The 20,679-nt window shown below is 41.3% G+C and overlaps 1 protein-coding gene across 1 annotated transcript in view; it reads left to right on the plus strand.

The window, feature by feature from the left end:
- Positions 1-20,679, plus strand: part of CMTR1 (cap methyltransferase 1) — a 22,225-nt gene continuing 1,546 nt past the window's right edge. The window contains exons 1-23 of the mRNA XM_048935597.1: positions 1-85; positions 485-619; positions 3,065-3,207; positions 4,960-5,118; positions 6,390-6,482; positions 7,019-7,090; positions 7,782-7,876; positions 7,980-8,052; positions 8,248-8,446; positions 10,456-10,574; positions 10,810-10,906; positions 12,137-12,269; positions 12,847-13,026; positions 13,443-13,499; positions 14,446-14,503; positions 15,116-15,184; positions 15,358-15,489; positions 16,007-16,129; positions 16,865-16,956; positions 17,592-17,660; positions 18,211-18,258; positions 18,789-18,901; positions 19,426-19,534. Coding sequence (XP_048791554.1) covers positions 490-619; positions 3,065-3,207; positions 4,960-5,118; positions 6,390-6,482; positions 7,019-7,090; positions 7,782-7,876; positions 7,980-8,052; positions 8,248-8,446; positions 10,456-10,574; positions 10,810-10,906; positions 12,137-12,269; positions 12,847-13,026; positions 13,443-13,499; positions 14,446-14,503; positions 15,116-15,184; positions 15,358-15,489; positions 16,007-16,129; positions 16,865-16,956; positions 17,592-17,660; positions 18,211-18,258; positions 18,789-18,901; positions 19,426-19,534 — 2,363 coding nt within the window. The 5' untranslated portion in view covers positions 1-85; positions 485-489. The remainder of the gene's footprint in view (positions 86-484; positions 620-3,064; positions 3,208-4,959; positions 5,119-6,389; positions 6,483-7,018; positions 7,091-7,781; positions 7,877-7,979; positions 8,053-8,247; positions 8,447-10,455; positions 10,575-10,809; positions 10,907-12,136; positions 12,270-12,846; positions 13,027-13,442; positions 13,500-14,445; positions 14,504-15,115; positions 15,185-15,357; positions 15,490-16,006; positions 16,130-16,864; positions 16,957-17,591; positions 17,661-18,210; positions 18,259-18,788; positions 18,902-19,425; positions 19,535-20,679) is intronic.

The following is a 20,679-nucleotide window of genomic DNA, read 5'->3' on the forward strand; positions in this document are numbered from 1 at the left end:
TGCGGCTGTGGGAATCAGCCTGATAGAGGGGGTGGTTAGAAGCAGCGCCCTGGGGCATCTCTGCTGCTGCGGCGTTCCTCTGTAGGTAATGGTTGCTCGTTTCTCGTGTGTTTGGATTAAACGGGTCTTTGATACGGTAGTAATGCTAATTGTCGTATATTTAATTTATTTATGTGCTGGCTTCTGGGTTGTCCTCATTGACTAGCGTTTAAGTAGCTCATAGAAAGGATGTCAAGCTATGGTTGTTAGTAATAAATGAGCTTCTGTATAGATTTTGTTTGTTTACTTAAACTAGCTGTTAGGTAGGTTCACAAAACCTGGTGTTTTACCTGAAGACAGGTCAGGTTGTGAAGTATAACACAGAATAATGCATGAAGCAGTCTGTGCTGCCATGCTACCAGTATGAGTTGTGTGCCTTACCTTTTAGCATCAAGAAGAATGTTGATTTGTGTGGTGTTAACTAAGTGTAATTATCTTCTTTCAGAAAAAATGAAGAGAAGAACTGAGCCTGAATTTAGCAGTCCCCAAAAGAAGCAGAAGAAGAAGGCAGAAGACTTGGGTTTAACTCTCAGTTCTACTTCAGATGATGAAGCTCAGCTTAGTAACCATACTACTCAAGGTACAGTTGGAGGTTGTAAGTGTTGCTGTGGGGAATCTAACTAACAAGTAGGAATTGAAGGGCTGTGAGGATGATCAGAGGGCTGGAACACCTCTCCTGTGAAGAAAGGCTGAGGGAGGCAGGCTTGTTTAGCTTAGAGGAAAGAGGGCTCTGGGAAGACCTCATTGCAGCTTCCCTGTGCTTACAGGGAGCTTATAAAGGAGGGAGACTTCTTACGTGGACTGGTAGTGGTAGGACAAGAAAGAATGACTTTAAACTTTGAAAAGATTGTTGATATTTTTCACTCAGAGGATGGTGAGGCGCTGGCACAGGCTGCCCAGAGAAGCTTTGGATGCCCTATGTCTTCAGGCATTCAAGGCCTCAGAGCAGTCTGATCCTGGTGGTTGGCAACCCTGTCCACAGCAGGGGTTTGGAACTGGATGGCCTTTAAGGTCCCTTCCAACCCAAACTGTGGTTGGCATCTCCAGTTGATGGACGGAACTTCAAGACTGCACTTTGTCTTTAGTAGAAAAGCTATGTCTTTTTTTTTTAATTCACAAATCTGTTTGGTGGCAATTTTTTTTTTTTTTTTTTTTTTTTTTAAGCTTTTAAAAGTAAGACTCTCACAAACACTTTGGTCTGGTCTGGGTATTTCATGATTGCAGACATAGGAAATAGACAAGTCCATGGCCAAAAGCTGTAAAATTCTGTTCATATGTAGACAGCATTAGTCTCTTCAGTCTCGGGAGATATTTTTGTTGTGGAAGCTTTCAGTAGTGAGGAGTTGTGTGTTGTCCAGAAACAATAATAATAATGGTAATGTCTAATATCTTGTGTTGCTTTTTTTTTAAATAAACATGAGACATTAGATGTTATCATGTTCTCCTGCATTACAGTGCTATCTCTTTTATTGGATCCGTGTGAATGTTGTTTGTTTTCTTGTTTTGTAAGTTGTGAAAGTTCACGTTTATTTCGTTTCAGAAAGAATAACTGTTTCAGAGTTACCTAAACGAATTGCCTTGTGTTTTGTTTCCTTCTTTCCCTCTTCCCCAAGCTGGAGAGTGCTTTCTTACTTCTAGTATACCAGAGATGAGGAGAGCAATTGCCCTACGCAATTGCTGTCCCTATTATGAGGTGCTTTAATCTCTTCCAGGATGGTACTTCATGTTATTTCACACTCTTTGTACTTCTCAGTCTTGGTATTTCCTATGGTAGTCAAGTGTTAGTAAGGAAAGGGTGTCAGCATAGAAAGAAGTGAAAGTAGAGGGCGAAGAATGCATGAAAGGTGAATGATTGGTTTGAGAGTAGTGGCAGTGATTGGGTATGGTGTGTGTACATGTCCTTGCAAATGTTAAAAGCAGGAAGAGTTGCAAAGAAACTTTTTTAAGATTATGTAGTCCGAATTGTCTTTGAGAACCCATTGTGAACCCTGGAAAATGAAACGCAGCTCAAAAGCGCGTAGCAAAGATTGTTGAAGCTGAGGACTGGAGAAGCAGAAAGCAGTAACTGGCCCTAAGTAAAATGTTTTTGATCCTGTTAATCTCTGAGACCTTTGTGAAGGAGAAATGTAAGTTGTGTGACAGGTGCTTGAAAAGTAAGATGGGAATATACCATTGCAAACATGCTATGTCGCAGCCTTCTTTGTTTGGAGCTGAAAGTCTCAAATATTAATGCTATAAGCTCCAGCATGATAGCTGTCTTAAAGGCTGATAATTCAACAGCAGAGATTGTACACATTGAGACAATTACAACTACAGCCACATATTTCGCTGTTGAGTCTTTCACTTTCTTGACTAATGACCTTTAGTAATTTACCTTGGTAATGACAATTCTTTACTAATTCTGCAGTTGTTTCTTGCTATTTCACTGGGGTTCAGTTATCCATAACAGGGAAATAGAGTTGGTTTTTTTTTTAAATTAGAAAAAAATTAAGAAAAGTTCAATCTCTTCTAGGTTGTCATTTTTTATTTTTTTTTTAATACCTGTGTGCAGCTATCTAATTCCTTCTGAAGTGATAAACAAGGAAAGATAATCTCTGCTGACAACAATTATCTTGAGGTAGCTTTTATGGTTCAACACCTAGTTGTGCAAAGAAGCATGGAATGAATTCTAGTAGTCATTGAACAAGGGATGCTCAAGAGGCAGAGGTCTAATGAAGAGTGTGGCTATGCTCGTTGTGGATTGCTGCTTCAGTAATCTTTATGGCCTGCCCCACAGTAAAGACTTCAGTAGGACTGCTGTGGTGCTAGATAAATTTCTGGAAGGAAATTTGTGCCATTGCTTCACCCTCATTGCGATCACAGCACAGGGAAAGGGAAAGTACTCAGTGGGTTGCAGGGCCTCCCTCCCTACTCACCTGGTGTGTCCTATCGTGTAGCTCTTGATGGCATTACTGAGATGCCTTGGTGGTGGCTTTTTTGTTTTGTTTTAGTGTGCGCTCACTTCTTTCATTTTTCTTGTTTTCAGAGTCTTCCAGTAGCAGCAGTGGGTCTGAGAGTGAGAGTGATGAAAAAAGACTTGCCTTCAACAATGAGTTCAAACAAGACTCTCTGGTGGAGGGTACTTCGTCCCGCTACTCAATGTATAACAGTGTCTCCCAAAAGCTCATGGTAGGTCAAAACAGTTTTGAACCAAAGTATTAATACCTCATGAGTGCAAACTGAAAAGACTAATCTTTTCTGAGATTCTGATTCTGGTCCTCCTTGTAGCAGGGTTCTCTGCTTCTTTAATCCATCTAGTAAGCAGTTCAGGGAGGTAGAGACAGCTTTGTTAGGGGAATTTGTTTAAAAACAAAAACAAAAGTTGATTCATGTTCCCGGTACTCGAACAGGGCGATGAGTGTGAAGAAAGAGATCTTTGAATAAGGCAGTTTGCTGAGCTGGAAGAGTCCTATCTTGTGTTATTCTGCAATTATTTTTAAGTTAACAAACATCTGCCACAAAGACCTTAAGAAATTCTCCTGTTGATATTAATTCATTTTGGTCTTGGAAGCTGACAGGCATACCCTTGTAGAATTATTACCTTAACTGTTAAGGTGTTTATTTCAAGTAGAGCTGCCCCAGTTTATATAGGGCCAGAAGTTTCTTGGAAATGCATGGAGTTGTGCACAATAGTAACTAACAGCCAGACTTCAGGGATGATCACCAGCTCCCTAATTACAGAGTGATGGTGCAGGAGAGAGAATTTTTTAGAAAGTTCTAAGGAAATCACGGACTGTTTCTCATGTCAGTCTCACATTTGACAACTTTTTTTTACTACAAAGGCAATGGTAAGCCCTAGAGAAGTGAAGCTTCTCTGTGTCTTTGCTGTTACATGTTTCCTTATGCAAACTCCAACACTGCCATTGGGAATACCCCATTACCCTGAAAGAATTTATTTTCCTGATGAGAGAAATAAAAATTATATTCCTGGGGCAACGGGATGGTGAGACACAGTTGTGTATTACTCAAAATGTGAGAGGAAGTCCAGGACACAAAGGAGGACTGAATTGGGGTCTCTCTCTGTTTTGTGCTGCTTTGTCAGGAACGGCAGTCAGCTCCACAGTGGTATGCCAGCATGTACTGCCCTTTGCCAAGTGAGAAGATCAGTCTGCTGCTAGAAACTGGGAAGTGTTAGTTCTTAATAGAAGTGGGAACAGGGAGGTACTGCCTTTCCAGGAAGCAAATTGCTGCTAGCAGCTGTGTCATATATCTGTATGAAGCAGGAAATTTCAAATCTTGCTGAATTCAAAACTCAGTGGGATCCAGAGGCTGAGGGCTGCTGATGTGCTCCTCTGTGAATAAATCCTGTTGCTGGTCATTGATCATTCAGAATCTGTCCATTTGTGTTTTTGTAGCTGGGCTGCAGTTTGCCGATTCTAACATAGACTGTCTTTCTCTGAATTCAGAAGGCTTTCCTTTTTAAGGTTTCCTAAACTTGAATACAAAGATTGAATGTCTGGTTAGATGAGTTGGTAGGTAAAAGGGAAATCGTTCTTTACTCTGGTCAAAATTCTGTCTTCAGAATTGCATTCCTTCTCTGACTATTAGGTGCATTTTAACTGATTCTTGTAATTTATGTGGCAACGTGTTCACAACAAGTAATACCACAATATGAATTTGTTCTTGTGCCAGCGTCTTGGTTTATAAACCCACTGAACACAGTGATGAATGTCTCTGTCTGTTGGAGCACGCTGTTCCTTCCCTCATTTTATTTCCAAATGTCGTTCTTTACATCTTGCTTTTTCTGTTGTTTGCTTTTGGTGGCCGTGGCTCCAAGCCACTCCAGTATGTGGCTCTTTTTTGGGCTAGTCTTTCATCCCACATGCAGTATGTAGTCTTAAATCCACTCGCCTCATTGTGGTCCCTTTTCTATCTTTGTAGGCCAAGATGGGCTTCCGGGAAGGAGAAGGTTTGGGAAAATATGGCCAAGGTAGGAAGGATATTGTTGAAGCCTCCAATCAGAAGGGAAGGAGAGGCTTTGGGCTTACCCTCAAAGGGTTTGATGGGGAGCTGAATATTGATTGGCAGGATGAGCCAGAGGTAAGTATTTACTGTTTTGAGTACCTTTCCATTGCTGTGTTCAGGATTTGCCCGCTGGGAATATTTTTCTAGTGCTGACATACTACTTCTGTCAAGTGGCTCAGCTGAATAGAACTACACTCTATTTTGTTCAGGTATAGTGTGTTTTATGGCACCTAGTCAGTTTCAGATGGATTGTTGCTGTGATCTGTATGATTTGTTCCTGATTTGTAGCAGTGAACATGATGGAAAACTCACCAAGCTGTTTTGTTTTATTTTGTACGTCATCATTTTTCATACTCAAATAGGTGATGTTTTTTAAGTATCTTATTCTGTTTCTGTATAATAATCCTCCAAAAAAAAATGCTGAGATGTCCTATTCCTGTATCTTGGCGAGCTCCTCAACAGGGAAGAAAATTGAAATAGGTGCTGTCTGGAAAGCAGAGCCTTGTTCTGCTGCTATTCAATGTGACATAGTTGCTATATGTTTGTATTCAAAGAACAAACAAAAATAAGGGCACAGCACAGAATCCTAGGGCTTTGGTCAGCTGGAGGGCAAGCCAAAAGGCCCCAGCTGTTGTGAGTCAAGGACAGCAGTGCTGTCAGTTATTTATACTGCACTTGATTGTACTTTCCTCTCTTTCTTTGAGTTGTTTTTCAGTAATTAGTAATAATATTAGAGATTTATCCTTTAGAATAAGAAATGAGAAATGTGTTCTGTAGGCTCATTGCTTTGAGGGTCATTCTTCACCACACTTCTGCATCCTACAACAATTAGATGTTATTTATCATTTGCCCTTGTGGGTGATGATGTTGAAATTAACATAAGAAGGTAAGCAGATGTTAACGGCCTGCTCTTCTGCATTGCTATGAACTCTGCTGCCAAAACAATTCCTTCCCTAGGTTATTCAAACTATTTAAGCCTTGAATTGAAGTCATGGAACTGGGGGAGACTTTGAGAGAGAATTGGAAAAACAGATGTGTGAAGGACTGTGAGAATATTATGTCAAATGTCTCTGCAGTGTCTCTAAGATGTACCTTGAGAGTGCTAGGCTATAGCTTTATTGATAAATATCAGATGAGAGGAAAATGGTGTGTGGTCATTTCTTAGTTTCTTTTGTTTTGCATTTATCCAAAGAAATGAAGCATGTTTTAGGCAAGAGAGAAAAAAACCTAGAAAGTTGGTCCACAAGTCATGGCTTCACCCCTTATGGTAGGATTGGGGAACAATTGGTTGTTACATTTTGCTAGCAAAAAATTTCCTTGACTCTTCCTATGTCTTGTGTTTGCAGCCTAGTGCCTATGAGGAGGTGGATTGGTGCCTTGAGTGTACCACAGAAATCCCTGATGCCCAGGAGCTGAAGGAGTGGATGACTGTGGGCAAGGTAGTTTTTTTAGATTCTAGTACTCGGGTTAAGAAGAATGCAGGAATGAATACTCTGCCTGAGCCAATGCCTTGTCAGAGAGTCCTCAGATAATCTGGGGTGGAGGGAAACTGGAAGCTGCTACTGTAACTTCCTACTTGAAGCAGATCCTGGTAGATCGGGTTGCTTAGAGCCTTGTTTGGTTGAGTTCTGATTATCTCCAAGAATGGAAGTCTTACAGCCTGTTTGGGCATCTACTACACAGTTGGGTCTGATAACCCAAGATACTAGTGCACCCTTGTCATCTTGATGGCCGTTTGTTGGGCTTACTACAGTATGTCAGTCTTGTACTGAGGAGTGCTAGACTGGATGCAATATTTCAAGTGTGGTTGTGAGATGCCAAATAGGAGAGAATAGTGCCTCAGCCTGCTGGTTATGCTCTTGCTAATAACACTTAGTATGTGGTTGGCAGGCTCCATCCATCACACGTTCATGTTGCATTCTGAAATGACTCGTAGCATATTTGTTAATTGTTACGTGTTCTCATCCTGCTCCAGAGGAAGATGGTGATTGAAGATGAAACGGAGTTCTGCAATGAAGAGCTTTTACTTAATGTCCTGCGGTGCAAGGTGAGTCCCCTTTCTTGGAGAGGAATTGAAGTTTTGTGAAATAAATAATTGCATTTACTTAGCTGATCAGCAAGAGCTCTATACATCCTCTCTCACATCTGTGCCACTGGTGTGACCTGGAGTTTTGGCTGCCACTGTCTATTCAGATGCCTGTTTTTACACCTCAGCCTTCAAAGAGATGAACGAAAACACTGGTGTCTATTTCTTAGTTAGTTCAACTGAAAGACTGTAGGCTTGAATGAGCTAAGAAACTAAACTTCCTTTCTTTTCTCGCGTGTTCCATTTTTCCTTTTAGATTTGATCATGCCCTTATGAATTTCAAAGTGTGTGTATGTATGTGTGAGAGAAATACCTTCACCTGTGACTACTTTTAAGATGGCTACCGTATTGCCAGTCTCGGGAGCTGTCTGTACAGAGCTCTTCAGTGTCATTAAATTTGAGTAAGAATTGGGTAAGGTGTCCCTGTTCATTGTAAGGGAAGTTGGACTGGATGGCCCTCAGAGGTCCCTTACAACTCTAAGGATTCGATGATTCTGTATCAGTCTGTGGCAGGAAAACATTCTATATTGGTGAATCAGTAGCATAGAAGGCTAAGCATCCTATTTACCCTCATGCTTCTCTCTCCTTAAGTTTAATATCTGTCCTCTAAGCCTTTGCCAAATTCAGGTTAATTTGGTTTCTGTTTGCACAGAGTGTATTTGATGAGCTGGATGGAGAAGAAATGCGCAGAGCCCGAACAAGATCTAACCCCTATGAGATGATCCGTGGAGTCTTTTTTCTGAACAGGTCTGTAGCACTTGTGGTTACTTGGGTCTTCTTCCCATTATGTCCACTTTCAGTTGTGGGAGCCAAAGTTGAAACTCATAGGTCCCTATTTATGTGTTCACAGAGCTGCGATGAAGATGGCAAATATGGACCATGTCTTTGACTACATGTTTACAAATCCTAAGGACTTCCAGGGGGTGAGGACCTCTTTTTAATTTTCAAAGCAGTGCTTTCTTAGAGTGGAGAAACTGGGGAGAAAGGAGAATCCTTAGAGCACTAGCTGGAAAAACAAGTTTTTGAAAGACATTTTCTGGCTGAGCAGTGCAGCTGATAGGTTTGACTGATGGAAGCTGTTACTGGGCGAGTAGAATTTCTTCAGTTTCCTTTTGTAGAGGCCCTTGATAAAGGAGCGAGATGCAGAGCTGCTCTACTTTGCTGATGTGTGTGCTGGGCCTGGGGGCTTCTCTGAGTACGTCTTGTGGAGGAGGAAGTGGCATGCAAAAGGATTTGGCATGACCTTGAAAGGACCAAACGATTTTAAACTTGAGGACTTCTATTCTGCTTCCAGTGAGCTCTTTGAACCTTACTATGGTACGTAATGCATGCATAAGTGTTGTCTGATGTTTTTGCTTGTGCTCTGGCTTCTGTATCGGGAGTACTGATACCAGCCTGGGGATTTGAGAGAAGCTTGTTTCTGGAGAATCATTTTGCAAGGTAGGAAAGGGCTGTCCTTTGACAGGGGAAGGGAGTTGAGATTGGTGAACTTGCCCATCAAGTCATGTTTCTGTGCTTCTTTCCATTCTGCTAAGAAAACGTGTCCTGATGTAGTAGTTCGTACTTGAGCACATCTGAAAGCTGCAGAGGACATGCTTGTTTGACAATAATTTTTCTCACTTATGCAGTTCTGAAATGTGAAGAATGAGATGACTTGCCCAAAGACTATTAGCAAAGCCAGAGGTAGAAGCCTTACTTGCCTGACTGGCAGTATGCTTCTGTATCAAACCTCTGTAAATCTACTTTGATAATTTATTGTGGACACTCAGTAATGTTAAATAAAGCAAATTAAAGCTAGAAGCTGTATCTGAATCACTGTGACTAGATGACCTGTGTAATCTAAAGTGGTTTAAGATGTTACTGTGTCTTTGAGATAGACTGTGCATACACAGACAATTACTGCATCTTACCTTGTGTGTGGTAGCCTGTTACACTGTATGATACGTGTGTGCCCCCTTTCTGCATAGCCTCTTGGAGTAGGAAGGGAAATACAAGGATTTGATAGTCTTGCTGCTTATTTCAGGCTATGTGAAGGAAACTCAAATGTGTTTGTTCTACAGAGAAAAGGGTAAAAGCCAATTTGCCACTCGTGACTTCTAAGCATGAACTCTTAGAGTATAATTAGTGCTTCAAGATTAGATCAGTTAAAGGAAAGATTCATGGTAAGGGTAGCAAGGCAGCAAAATGCATTGTTCTAGTGGTTGCACTGTTTGGATCTTCATAACTCACTGCAGACTGGTGCTTTTATGAGGGAGGGAAGATACATGGAGAAATGAGTAGCCCCATGACTTTGATGCATTTTCTTGATTCCTTTTCTGTCTGCTATGCTGCAAAGTCTAGTGAGATGTGTACAAACTCTCTTCCGAGTGATGGGAAGAAAGTAGGCTGCTGTGATATTTGTGTTGTAAAGAATGGTAACAAATTCTAGTGTCACTTTGCTTAGTGACAGCATGATTGATGAGGAATTTAGTCATCAAAGCACAATCGTGCATCCTGATCTTTCTTTCTGTTCTTGCAGTTCTTCTTATAGTTAATAGAAACTATAGCTGTAGAAGATTTTTAGAAACTAATACCAACTAGACGTTCAGGCTTCTTCAAAGTGAAAATTGGTAGCCTCTAGAATATGCCTTAGCTTAGCTTTCTACAATGCCAGGCTAGGAGACAGTGTATCTTTGCATTCATATAACTTTGCATTCATATAAATATAATATATATAAGCTATATTTCTATTTTCCTACTTCCTTTACAAACTTGTTTATATATGAATGTTTTTTTTTTTGAGGCTGCTTTTTAAAATTCTAGGTTAGATTGTGTTTGGATGTAGATAATTAGGTTTCTTTGGATTGATGCTAATTCTTAGTTGAAGGTTACCAGTGCACCATGTGAATAATTTTGCCTTGCTTGTAAAAAAAAAAAAAAAAAACAAAACAGCATATTAGTACCAGGTGAGCTGTTCAGTGAAATCGTCTCCTATGTTTTTATTAGATTCAGCTATTTGCCATTTCTCCTTGGTTGAGGATTTTATGTTGTAATGCAGTTCTTTACCCAGAGGAGGGCAGTGAGGGATTTGTCATTTGCTGCAGCTAACATACAAGTTGTCTTTTGAGCTTGGTTATTAGGCTTTGTTTAGCCTTGACCACTACATTTGAATAATTTTCCTAGTCTAACGAGCATCTTTAGTGGTGAACCAGGGAATGCATGTATTTATGCTTACTCACCTATCAAGATCTTCGTAGCTTCTGACTAAGTACTGATTGAATACAACAGATCACCTCTTCTAGTCTGCTTTGCAAACATGTTAGTAATTGTCTGCTCTTTCCCCACAGGAGAAGGAGGGATTGATGGGGATGGAGATATCACTCGCCCTGAGAACATTACTGCTTTCCGGAACTTTGTTTTGGACAATACAGATCACAAAGGAGTGCATTTCTTAATGGCTGATGGGGTTGGTCCCTTCCCTTTTCTTTCTGCACTCATGACCAAAACTAGTACTTCAGACTGTGTGCGTTAAGATACTTGACATGTGTTTGTAGTATCAATGTGGTATTAAGGCTTGCCATTAAAATTCCTGGTGGCAGTGTTTTGTGTTGTAAAGAAATCATTGTGATTTCACGAGTCAGCTGTACAGAATTGTTTGCTTGAGCGAAAGAAATGCTAATTATATGCTGTATTCTTTGTAGGGCTTCTCTGTGGAGGGTCAGGAGAACTTGCAAGAAATCCTAAGCAAACAGCTAATGCTTTGTCAGTTTCTTATGGCACTGTCCATTGTCCGGACAGGTATGTTTTATCCATCAATTTTATTCCTCCTTCTTTAAGGTGTGGGTGATATTGCAGAAGGGTGCTGTAGACTTTTATTAACATACCATAACATCTGCTGTGCTGTCAGGCTAGGTTGCACAGGATTGAATGTATATGCATTCATTCTGAGGTAGTTGTCACAAAGCTAAATGAACTAGGGCAGAAAAATAAGGCTGTCCATTTTGCTTTTTCTTTACAAGCAGAAGGTAAAAGCTCTGAACTAATGCATTTTAACAATAGTTTATGTAGCTGTCTTGGGCTAAGGTCACTAGTGTAATTGCTGGACAGTATATTTGAGTTTTATGCTATCAGCTGGGCCAGCTGCTTTATGAATATTCTGGCAGGCTGGTTGGAGCAGAGCAGTAGCAATTCAGTTCATTTTCCCTTTAGTTTGTGGCTTTTCTCCTTTAAATCTGCCATCTCTGTGATCAACACCAGCTGATGCCTCATGTTGTCTTAAGGTATACTCCATCGTTGCCAGGTGATGGATTTTATGGTTATATGATGATTCCTCTTTTCTGCAGAGTTTAGTTAGCATTTGGCACTGACATATGCAGGAGCAGAAGATAAAAAATAATTATCATATTATCATTTGTCCTGTGCCTTGTGTTCAGATATACCTGAGCCAAGGATCTGCTTAGTAGTATCTGCTTGAGCATAATATGGTGAAAGGAGCAACCTTTTTGAAGTCTTTATTCTCTGTGTAGATACAACTTTGTAAGATTGACTGCTTTTTGCTTAGGGTAATGGGGAAACTTGTTTGAGGGCAAAGGGTGGCACAAACGTTTTTCTTTCTATTCTGTTTTGGTGGTATCTGTTAGTTTCTTCTTCCAGTGTGAAGCTTCTTGGTCCACATGTCAGAGCTCTTTGTCTGCAAAGGCTTTTATATAGCATGCTGCAATACCATAGGGTACAGTTTGGGCCTGGGAAAGGGTGGTGTAGAATGGGTGGAAAGTTTGTTCTCGAGGCAGAATGCATGTTGATTTGAGCATGGTCATAGAACTGCTTGTCCCTTTGTTGAAGAGATACGGGACGGATGGTTCATGGAGCCCCTCTAACCTGCTTCATGAAAGTGTTTTAGTTGCTGTTTTATTGTACAAAACCACCTATCTTTTTTTTCCTGTGGAGGATAAGGTTGTGGAGATGCCTGATATGTCGTTGTATCTTTATAGTCTGCTGATTTTGGTGTGTTTCTTCTCTCTGCTCCAGGAGGACATTTTGTCTGCAAAACCTTTGATCTGTTTACTCCATTCAGCGTGGGGCTTGTTTATCTGCTCTATTGCTGCTTTGAGCGTGTGTGCATCTTTAAACCTGTGACAAGCCGCCCTGCTAACTCAGAGAGGTGAGATTCTTGAGCATGAGGGACTGCTAAACAAGGTTTGATCTCTAATTACAGTGACAGATGGTTTTGGTTAAATGGAAACTCTGTGACTTCACCCAGTTGTCAACTGTCTTGTAGGAGGAAATATTTTAGATGGCTAGCAAATTCTGATTTCTGACAAGGTAAAGAAAGTATTTGCCAAAGTCTGCTTGCTTTTCCCTGCCTGTACTGAGATTCATCTGTAAAGAAAACAGCAGAACTAAGTATGTAATAAAGTCTGTTCTGCATGAAGCAATTAGGCTTCCATCGAAGCCAGAAATTATTATGTGTGTTTTTATACCTGTCAAGTTTAGCACAATTAGTTTACTATTTTAGGGAGTTCTGTGATGTTTTCTTAGTAGGGTTGAATTTCTCTATCTTTTCAGAGAGTAGAAAGTGATACGTAATGATGTGATTGGTTAGACTTCACCTTCTTGGGGATACTTGGGTGGGCAGAATTCCTGGGATTTGGAATACTGTCTTCACAGCTACAGCATGGCAGGAAAATTGACTGTGTCAAAAAAACCTGAACCTAAATTGTCTCTGGCATTCTGTGCAGGTATGTGGTATGCAAAGGGTTAAAGCTGGGGACTGATGATGTGCGAGAATATCTCTTCATGGTGAACATCAGACTCAACCAGTTGCGCAACTCCGATGTGGATGTGAATCTAGTCGTGCCATTGAATGTGATCAAAGATGACCAGGATTTCTACGATTATATTGTCCAGTCCAATGAAAAGTGAGTGCCTGTGAGCAGCGAGGGCTGCTTGCTGTAGGCAGATCAGCCAAAATGGCTGGCTTTCAGTTGCAGCTGCTTGCACTCATGGAGGTGCTTGTTGATGCTGCTGACGCTGCTCTGCTTTTGCTGCTCGAGGGGCTTAGCAGAGCAAAGGGATGCTGCACAGAAAAATACTTTATGCTGTCAGTGAATGTTTGGTCTCTGAATGCTGTCCTCCTATATAGAACAGAAAGGGGGCTACCGCCTGCTTTTTTTTCCAGTGGCCACCATATCATTTGGATTTATGTTGATGATGATCAGTCACTCCTTTGAGGGTCAGGCTGGTTTCCTTCAGTTGTTCCATCGATCTTCCACGTAGAATAATGTTGATGGCAGTAATCAGCTTGTTGTCTTACTGAAACTTTCCTCTCTTTCAGCCACTGCAAAATTCAGATAAAGGCACTAGCTAAAATTCGTGCTTTTGTTCAAGATACGTGAGTATATTCCTCTGGCTTTTGGTGGATATTGAATTAACCTACCGTAAACAAATTGTTTTGCCCTTCTTCAATGTGTTTTTAATTTGAGCTGGTACACTGCTTGGCCTTTAGAGCCAGGAAAATTAATAATGCTTTTAGGTAGCTCTGTTTGTGTCTCTGCCTGAGCTCCTTGAGAAAAAGTGTGGGTAGCTGGAGTCCTGAAAGTTGATTTGTTATCACCCTTGCTGAGATGGCTTCCATGTGTTGCATGTTTTCTGAGTACCTTAAATGGGCCTGCTTCTTAGAAGGACTGTGAGCTTAAAATATGAGCAACACCATCCTGGCTGGTATGTTCAGTTCTGCACCTAACGTCGTTGTGGTCCATAGCTCTTAATTTTTCAAGGATGATTCAGTATACTTAAGTGGCATACCTAGAACTACCTACAGCACGTGACAAAAATGTCTTTCATATAAAACTAAAGCTATTGCAATGTATAGCTGTTTCCCTGTCGTGGCTTTTAAGTTTGGGTGTCGTTCAGAGAGAATACATAATAGAAAGCCTGAAAGCCAGATATTGTCATAAGAGTTAATCCTAACATTAGCACTGTTTTTTGTCTTCATTGCTCTTCGTAAGTAGGGCTAGTAGGTTCCAGCTCTTGGAGATACTCATAAATTCATACTAACACTTCACTTCTTCAAAGTGTTGATGCCTAATGATGCTTTCAGATAGAGGCTGAGTATCAGTGATATATACTGAAGCAAAACTAAACAAGGGTGTTGGGAATGTGTGGAGAGGGAAGCAGGATCCTCAATTTGAGAATAACCTTGTGAGGAGCACTGCTTGTTTGTCATTCCCAAGCCAGACATTGAAAAATGCAAGTTTGATAGGGTTGGGATATGCTAATGCTGCAAGAACAAGGAAAGAGACTTTGCTGTTTTAATAGTCTGCTGCTTTTCTCTTGAGGACACTGATGGAGCCACGGCAGGCTGAAATCCGAAAGGAGTGTCTCCAACTATGGGGGGTAAGTAAGCTGCAAAGCAGAGAGATAATGAAGGCTTCCTTGCTGTGATGAAATAAGAATGGAGCTGCTGTGCAGATGAAACTTTCTAGCCAGAGGTTTAATACGTTGTCCTTCAGGAAAGTCAAAGATGATTTGAAGCTATTCACGTAAACAAAGAGGATGGTGCTTGTGAATTCAGTGTATGACTTAACTGAGTGGGCTTCTAATTGCTTTGCTTTGCTGCAATTGAGAAGATTTTATATAATACTGAATGAACTTAGCACTTAGTGGTTTCCAGGTGGTAGAGCTATCTGAAGAGTCTCTTTCCTGAGCCTTTGACTGCAGTCATATCATACATACGGTAGTGTTTCACTGAAATGTGGATGGAATCAAAGATTTAGCCTGAAACTTTTGGAAGCTGCCCGTTGTTTCTTATGAAATTTGGCATGCCTGCATTAAATTTGAGAAAAATGTGAGACTTTGGTTTGCTAGGTAACTTCTCCAGTAACTGGAGTCCCAAGACCAGTAGTTTTAGGGGGCAGGATGGTCTGTCACACATTGAAACCAGAACGGTTTGTGTGAACGTGCAGATGAATAACCTTTATTATCAATTGTTTGAACTTTTTTTTCCAGATTCCTGATCAGGCTCGTGTTGCTCCCTCATCTTCAGATCCCAAGTCCAAGTTTTTTGAACTGATTCAGGTGGGACCTTACCTGGAAGTTTCTTCTGAATTCTGTCATGCAAATAGATCCTTTTCCAGCAGTAATTAAATGATGAAGAACTTAGTCCTGGATTATCTGGACTATTGTTTTGCGCAAAAATTGCACTCACCTACCTGTTGATGTATTTTGTCTAATTATATGTTGCTCTCTAGGGCACAGACATTGATACCTTCAGTTACAAACCCACTCCTCTGAATTCCAGTACGCTGGAGAAAATCCGCCAAGTGTTCGATTACCGGTGTATGGTGTCTGGAAGTGAGCAGAAGTTCCTCCTGGGGCTGGGGGTAAGGCCTGAGAACAGTCAGACTTTATGTGTAGGAGTTCTGCTGGTTCATTTTAATGGTACTGTTTTGCCTTGCAGATTCATCCCATTCTTTCCTGACCTCAAAGATCAGGAAGAATCCTCACTGACAGCGCTGAACAGCGCTAGTTATTGTGTGGTTTTTTTTCTCCTTCTGACTTCGGTGCTGTTCGCAGTAATTAACCCCGTTTTTGTAATTCCAGCCTACACAGAGACCTGTACTCTTGCTAGTGTCTCTAATTATCTTCGCTGTCCTTTTAAAGATGTTCTATTTTTCGTTCATTGTGTAGATATGAAAAGACACTGACAGATTAGAATCAATGTTTTTGTTCATTTGCTGTAGAGATTGGTTCTTCCTTAAAATTTTCCACAAAGAAATTGCTTGTGACAGCCTAGGATGAAAAGATTCTCAGAGGGGTGCTCTGGAGTTAGTCAGAGGTCTCTCTTCCACACATCCCTTCGTGAAGCCTTGGGTAAATCTGACTGCCTTCTGTACGCAGAAATCACAGATCTACACCTGGGATGGTCGCCAGTCAGACCGCTGGACGAAACTGGATTTGAAAACTGAGCTGCCACGAGATACCCTTCTGTCTGTGGAGATTGTCCATGAGCTGAAAGGAGAGGTAGGAAGCTATTCTCTGTTACAGAGTGACTACAAATACAATGTGCAATTTCACTTATTCTCTTCAAGATACTGCAGAATAAATGTTCCATGTGTGACAGCTGAGAGTCTTTTGCATTTGTTATTTAGAGAAATGATTTTGGATTAAGTTCCTTCTGACCAGTGTCAGAGAGATGAGCTTTTAACACTGTTTTGAAATTCCTTTGTACCTGACATGCTGTTGGCCTACATGCAGCAGATGACAATGTTGCCACTAAGTCTTAAAGTGATCTTTGTCTGTTTGGGTACATAACTGCACAGTAGAGAGAGCAGGCCTTGGAAGAACATCCTTGAGGTATATTCACAATGCAAACTGTTGCTACCTGGGAGTTTATTTCTCTTCTGGCATTTCAAATGAAGATGCTGGTACACTGGGCTTTATGCTGTGCTCCCTGATGAGGCACTATTGTGCCAGAGAGCTAAGGATGATAGCTGTGGTCCTGCTCTCTCTGTCTTTCCCTCCATTGAGACAATTGTGTAGTTGACACACACTGGTTCTTGGAGGATGGCAAGTTAATGTACAGTGGGCTGCATGGAATTTGGTTGCTTCTAGTATCTGGGAAGTTACTCTCTTGCTAGAAAATAATGATATACTGGCAAAAAAAAAAAAAACCCAAAAAACAACAAATGGGCTGTAAACCAAAACTGAAATAGCAGCGGACTACAATCTGAGTGGTAAGTCTATTCCTTTCTGCAGGGGAAAGCTCAACGAAAAATCAGTGCTATCCACATACTTGATGTCTTGGTACTCAACGGCAATGATGTCCGAAACCAGCATTTCAACCAGAGGTATGTAATCTCTGGAGAAGCTTCTTTCTCCTACACGAGTAGGAGTGACTGAGAAACGTTGTTCATACTAATGGAAGAGAACTGAGCACAGGTAGGTGAGAGCATTTGGTTGAACCACTTCTGTAAAGATGCACTGTGAACGAACCATCTCAGAAGTGAAGTAGGTAGAGCTTTTTTTTGTGTGTGTGTATACTGTCCCTGTGTATTGAGATCAGGTCTAGTTCCTTTCTTAGTCTGGGGTGATGCACAATAAGGATAAACAGAACATCTTGGGAGCATGTATAACACAGCTGATAGGTGGCTTAGAGAGAAGGAAAGAACTCCCCTGTTTCCTTCATTAGCATTATGATGTCTCCAGTTATCTTATTTTCCTGCTTGTGTGTCAATGAGTTTAACAGCACACGAGCGTGTAGAGGAGGCAATGAAGACCCATTCCTAATGGATAGCAGCCAGTATCGCTGGGCACTGAACTGAGAGAGTGAGGTGAAAAAAAAAAACCACCCTGTTGCTCAGTACCTATTTGGCTTAGGGGCGGGGATGGTGTGCAAGTATTGAAGTGTCTAATCAAACTGTTACCTTCTGTGTGTGCCAAAGATGTAGCTAGATTGTAAGATTCTCTTTCTGTTTTTGGTCAGGATTCAGCTGGCAGAGAAGTTTGTCAAAGCGGTTTCCAAACCTAGCCGACCAGATATGAATCCGATCCGGTGAGTGCTTCTCTTTTTCAGCCTTGCACGTTTTGGTTTCACTGTGGTGGAGGGTGAAGAATCGGGAGCTGAATGAATTAAATTTCAAACTGAAATGCATAGTTCTGTTACATCCACTGGAAAAAGGCTGGAAGATCTTTAAATATCTGAAACAAAGTTGATAGTGGAAAAGTTGTACCTTCCTTTCACTTAGCAGGTGTTTGTGCTTTCATCATAGATGGGCTGGTTGGTGCAGATCTCAGGTGTGTGTTGTAGTAGATGTAGTGCTCAGTTAGTGTTATCCTTGCAAAGTCTTCTACATCCTTGTCTGCTCATAGTGTAAGAGAGGCTGTGAGTGTACAGATGTCACATTTTCTCAAGCCAGTAAAAATAAGGCATTAGGCTGAGGAGGAAGGTTGACCTTAGTCATACTTGACCACCTTGTGCTATACAAAATGAACTGCTCAGCTGCTCCCTATGGCTAAGACAGGAAAAGATGACTCTTTAAAAAATAAAATAAAATGTATATTTTTACAACACATTTCTGTCTTGCTTCTGCTTTCCCCCCCAGAGTGAAGGAAGTGTACAGACTGGAGGAGATGGAGAAGATTTTTGTGAGGTAAGTGACCAGCAAAAATGAAGCACTTCAGGGCCTATGGACATCATAGGTGAGAGATGTGCTTGAGGAGTCCTGGAGAAAGAGCTTGTACAGCTCTTGTAGCTAATACCTACTGTTTTTGGTTCAGAGAATCTTCCTGCTCAGTTGTAATACCATAGACATAGCCAATGTGTTTTGCAGTAGTAGAAGTAGCAACTGCACTTCAGTACTTGTGCAGAAGTGGCTTGAAAGTTTGAGTTCAAACCTGAAATGGGAATCCCGTTTGGATTAAGTGTGGTAGATTATCACAGATCCCACATTGCAGTGCTAGATTTGCTACCTGCCATATCCATACAGCTCAGGCTGTTTTCCATAGACGCATAGGGGAGGCAGGAGACTGTATGCTCCAGGGATGTGATGATTGATCCTGGTGTATTTTCACTGTGGAAAGAGTGTGCAGATGGCATGTTGTGTGCAAGATGATTGTAAAGGAAGAAACAGGAGGCGCTGCGTTTGGCATCACTCTGTTATTGTCTTCTCTCAACATTCAGGTTAGAGATGAAAGTCATCAAGGGCTCAGGGGGAATACCCCGGCTATCCTACACAGGCAGAGATGACCGGCACTTCGTACCCACGGGACTCTACATTGTACGGACTGTGAATGGTAGGAAGAGAGAGTCTCTTGCTCTTATCTTGCTTTTTTCTGTATCTTCCACTAAAAAAAATAATTGAAGAAGCTTACTCCTTCTATAACTTATTAAAAACTTAATGGTGGTATTCCAGTGGCTAGAGATTAATCGTTTGTAGTGAACATAGCTTGGATTGGGACATGGTTCAGGGTATTTTTATGATAGCTTTTTCTGTGTCAGTTGGATTAGCTATTGTGTGGGTAGTTCAATTTATTTACATGACTCACTTTTTTTTTTTTTAATATCATAGTTCTTCCCTAAGAATATATGAAAATGTCCTATTTGGAATGTCAGTTTTTAAATGCAGAGAACAGAGTTTTCTCAGTAAATGCAAATAGTTTGGGAAGTGGGTGATTTTGAGGGAGGAAAGAGAAAAGAAGTAAGAGGAGAATCACCATCATTATAGATTCCTTGTTCCTGCTTGCACTATATGTGCATTTATAACCGTGCCCTTTTCCCCATTCCATCCTCTGTCTGATCCGTGACACTTTTCTGCCAGATCCCTGGACTATGGCATACAGCAAAAACTTCAAGAGGAAATTCTTCTTCAACAAGATGACCAACGAATCAACATTTGACCTCCCATCTGAATCCATTGCACCTTTTCAGTGAGTACAAGCTCTGGCAATTGCCAGAGCTGAGACTAAGGAACGAGAGCTGGGTTTGCACTGTAAGCACAGCTTGGTCACAAGCATAGCATGCTGCATAGACCAACCTCAGAGTTGCACAAAGCTGCTGATCTGGATCTGTGGAATTTTGCTATGAGTAACACATCTCACAACTTCCTCCCTCTGTCTGCAGCAGAACGCAAGTGATTGAATCTCTTGGCACCCTAGGAAATGGAGGCTGAGTCCAGTAACTGTAATCTGTTACATCTCTATATGTGACGATAATTGGTTGGAAGTTGTTAATTGAAAAGTCAGCCTCAGTTGATTTAGCCCAAACTCTGGTATAAGTTGTAGGTAACTGGGAGTTGTTTAATGAGGGAGTGAGGGAGAAAAGCAGTGTGTCCTTGGACACTGGGCAGTCAGCACTGTGGCTGCTGAATGCCACTGCTATCCAATTGAGTACTATGCCAAGACAATCTCTTGAGTGCAGCAAATTTTGAGTCTGTCTAGCATGTCAGGGCTCCTGGGTGGAGATGTTCTGCATTCTTTGCCTTCAGTTGGTCTCAGGAGATGCCTGCCACTACCAAGGACTTTGCCTCTGAAAATAGGGTTCTTAAGTTTCCCTTAACCAGCTAAATAGAAGAAGGGGCTTAAAACTGTAAAAGCAGAGGCAGGTGGTGCTTTTTCCTTTCATGCCTCGAGGTGGAGTTAGTTTGGCCAGTGCACTCAGAAATAGGCTAGTATTAACCTGTAGGAATGGCTGAGGACTTGCAGTGCCTGTGTAGGAAGAGTTGTGCTGTATTGTGGTTAGTGAATACTAATGTGTCTGTAATTAGCCACTGACATGTGCTCTTGTCACTGTGCTAGTATCGCTTTGTTAGAACAGTAGCACTAAATAAGCTATGAATATTTTGTCAGTAATTGTACAGAACTCAAGGCTGCTGTGTCAGCAGTAATTAGCAGCTCTGTTTTCATTATGGCTGGGACTGTGTCAGTGCAGTGAGGGAGGGCTGTGCTTGATGGGCGAAGTGAGAGATGGCGTTGTAGGATCAGAACTCTCTGCTGCTGATGGAGCTTGGTTATTTCACACAGGAGGAGGAATGATCCTAGCTGTTTTTGTACAGGACAAAGAGCTGTTCATTTGC

This window comes from Lagopus muta, chromosome 2 (genome assembly GCF_023343835.1).
Source record: "Lagopus muta isolate bLagMut1 chromosome 2, bLagMut1 primary, whole genome shotgun sequence".
NCBI lineage: Eukaryota > Metazoa > Chordata > Aves > Galliformes > Phasianidae > Lagopus > Lagopus muta.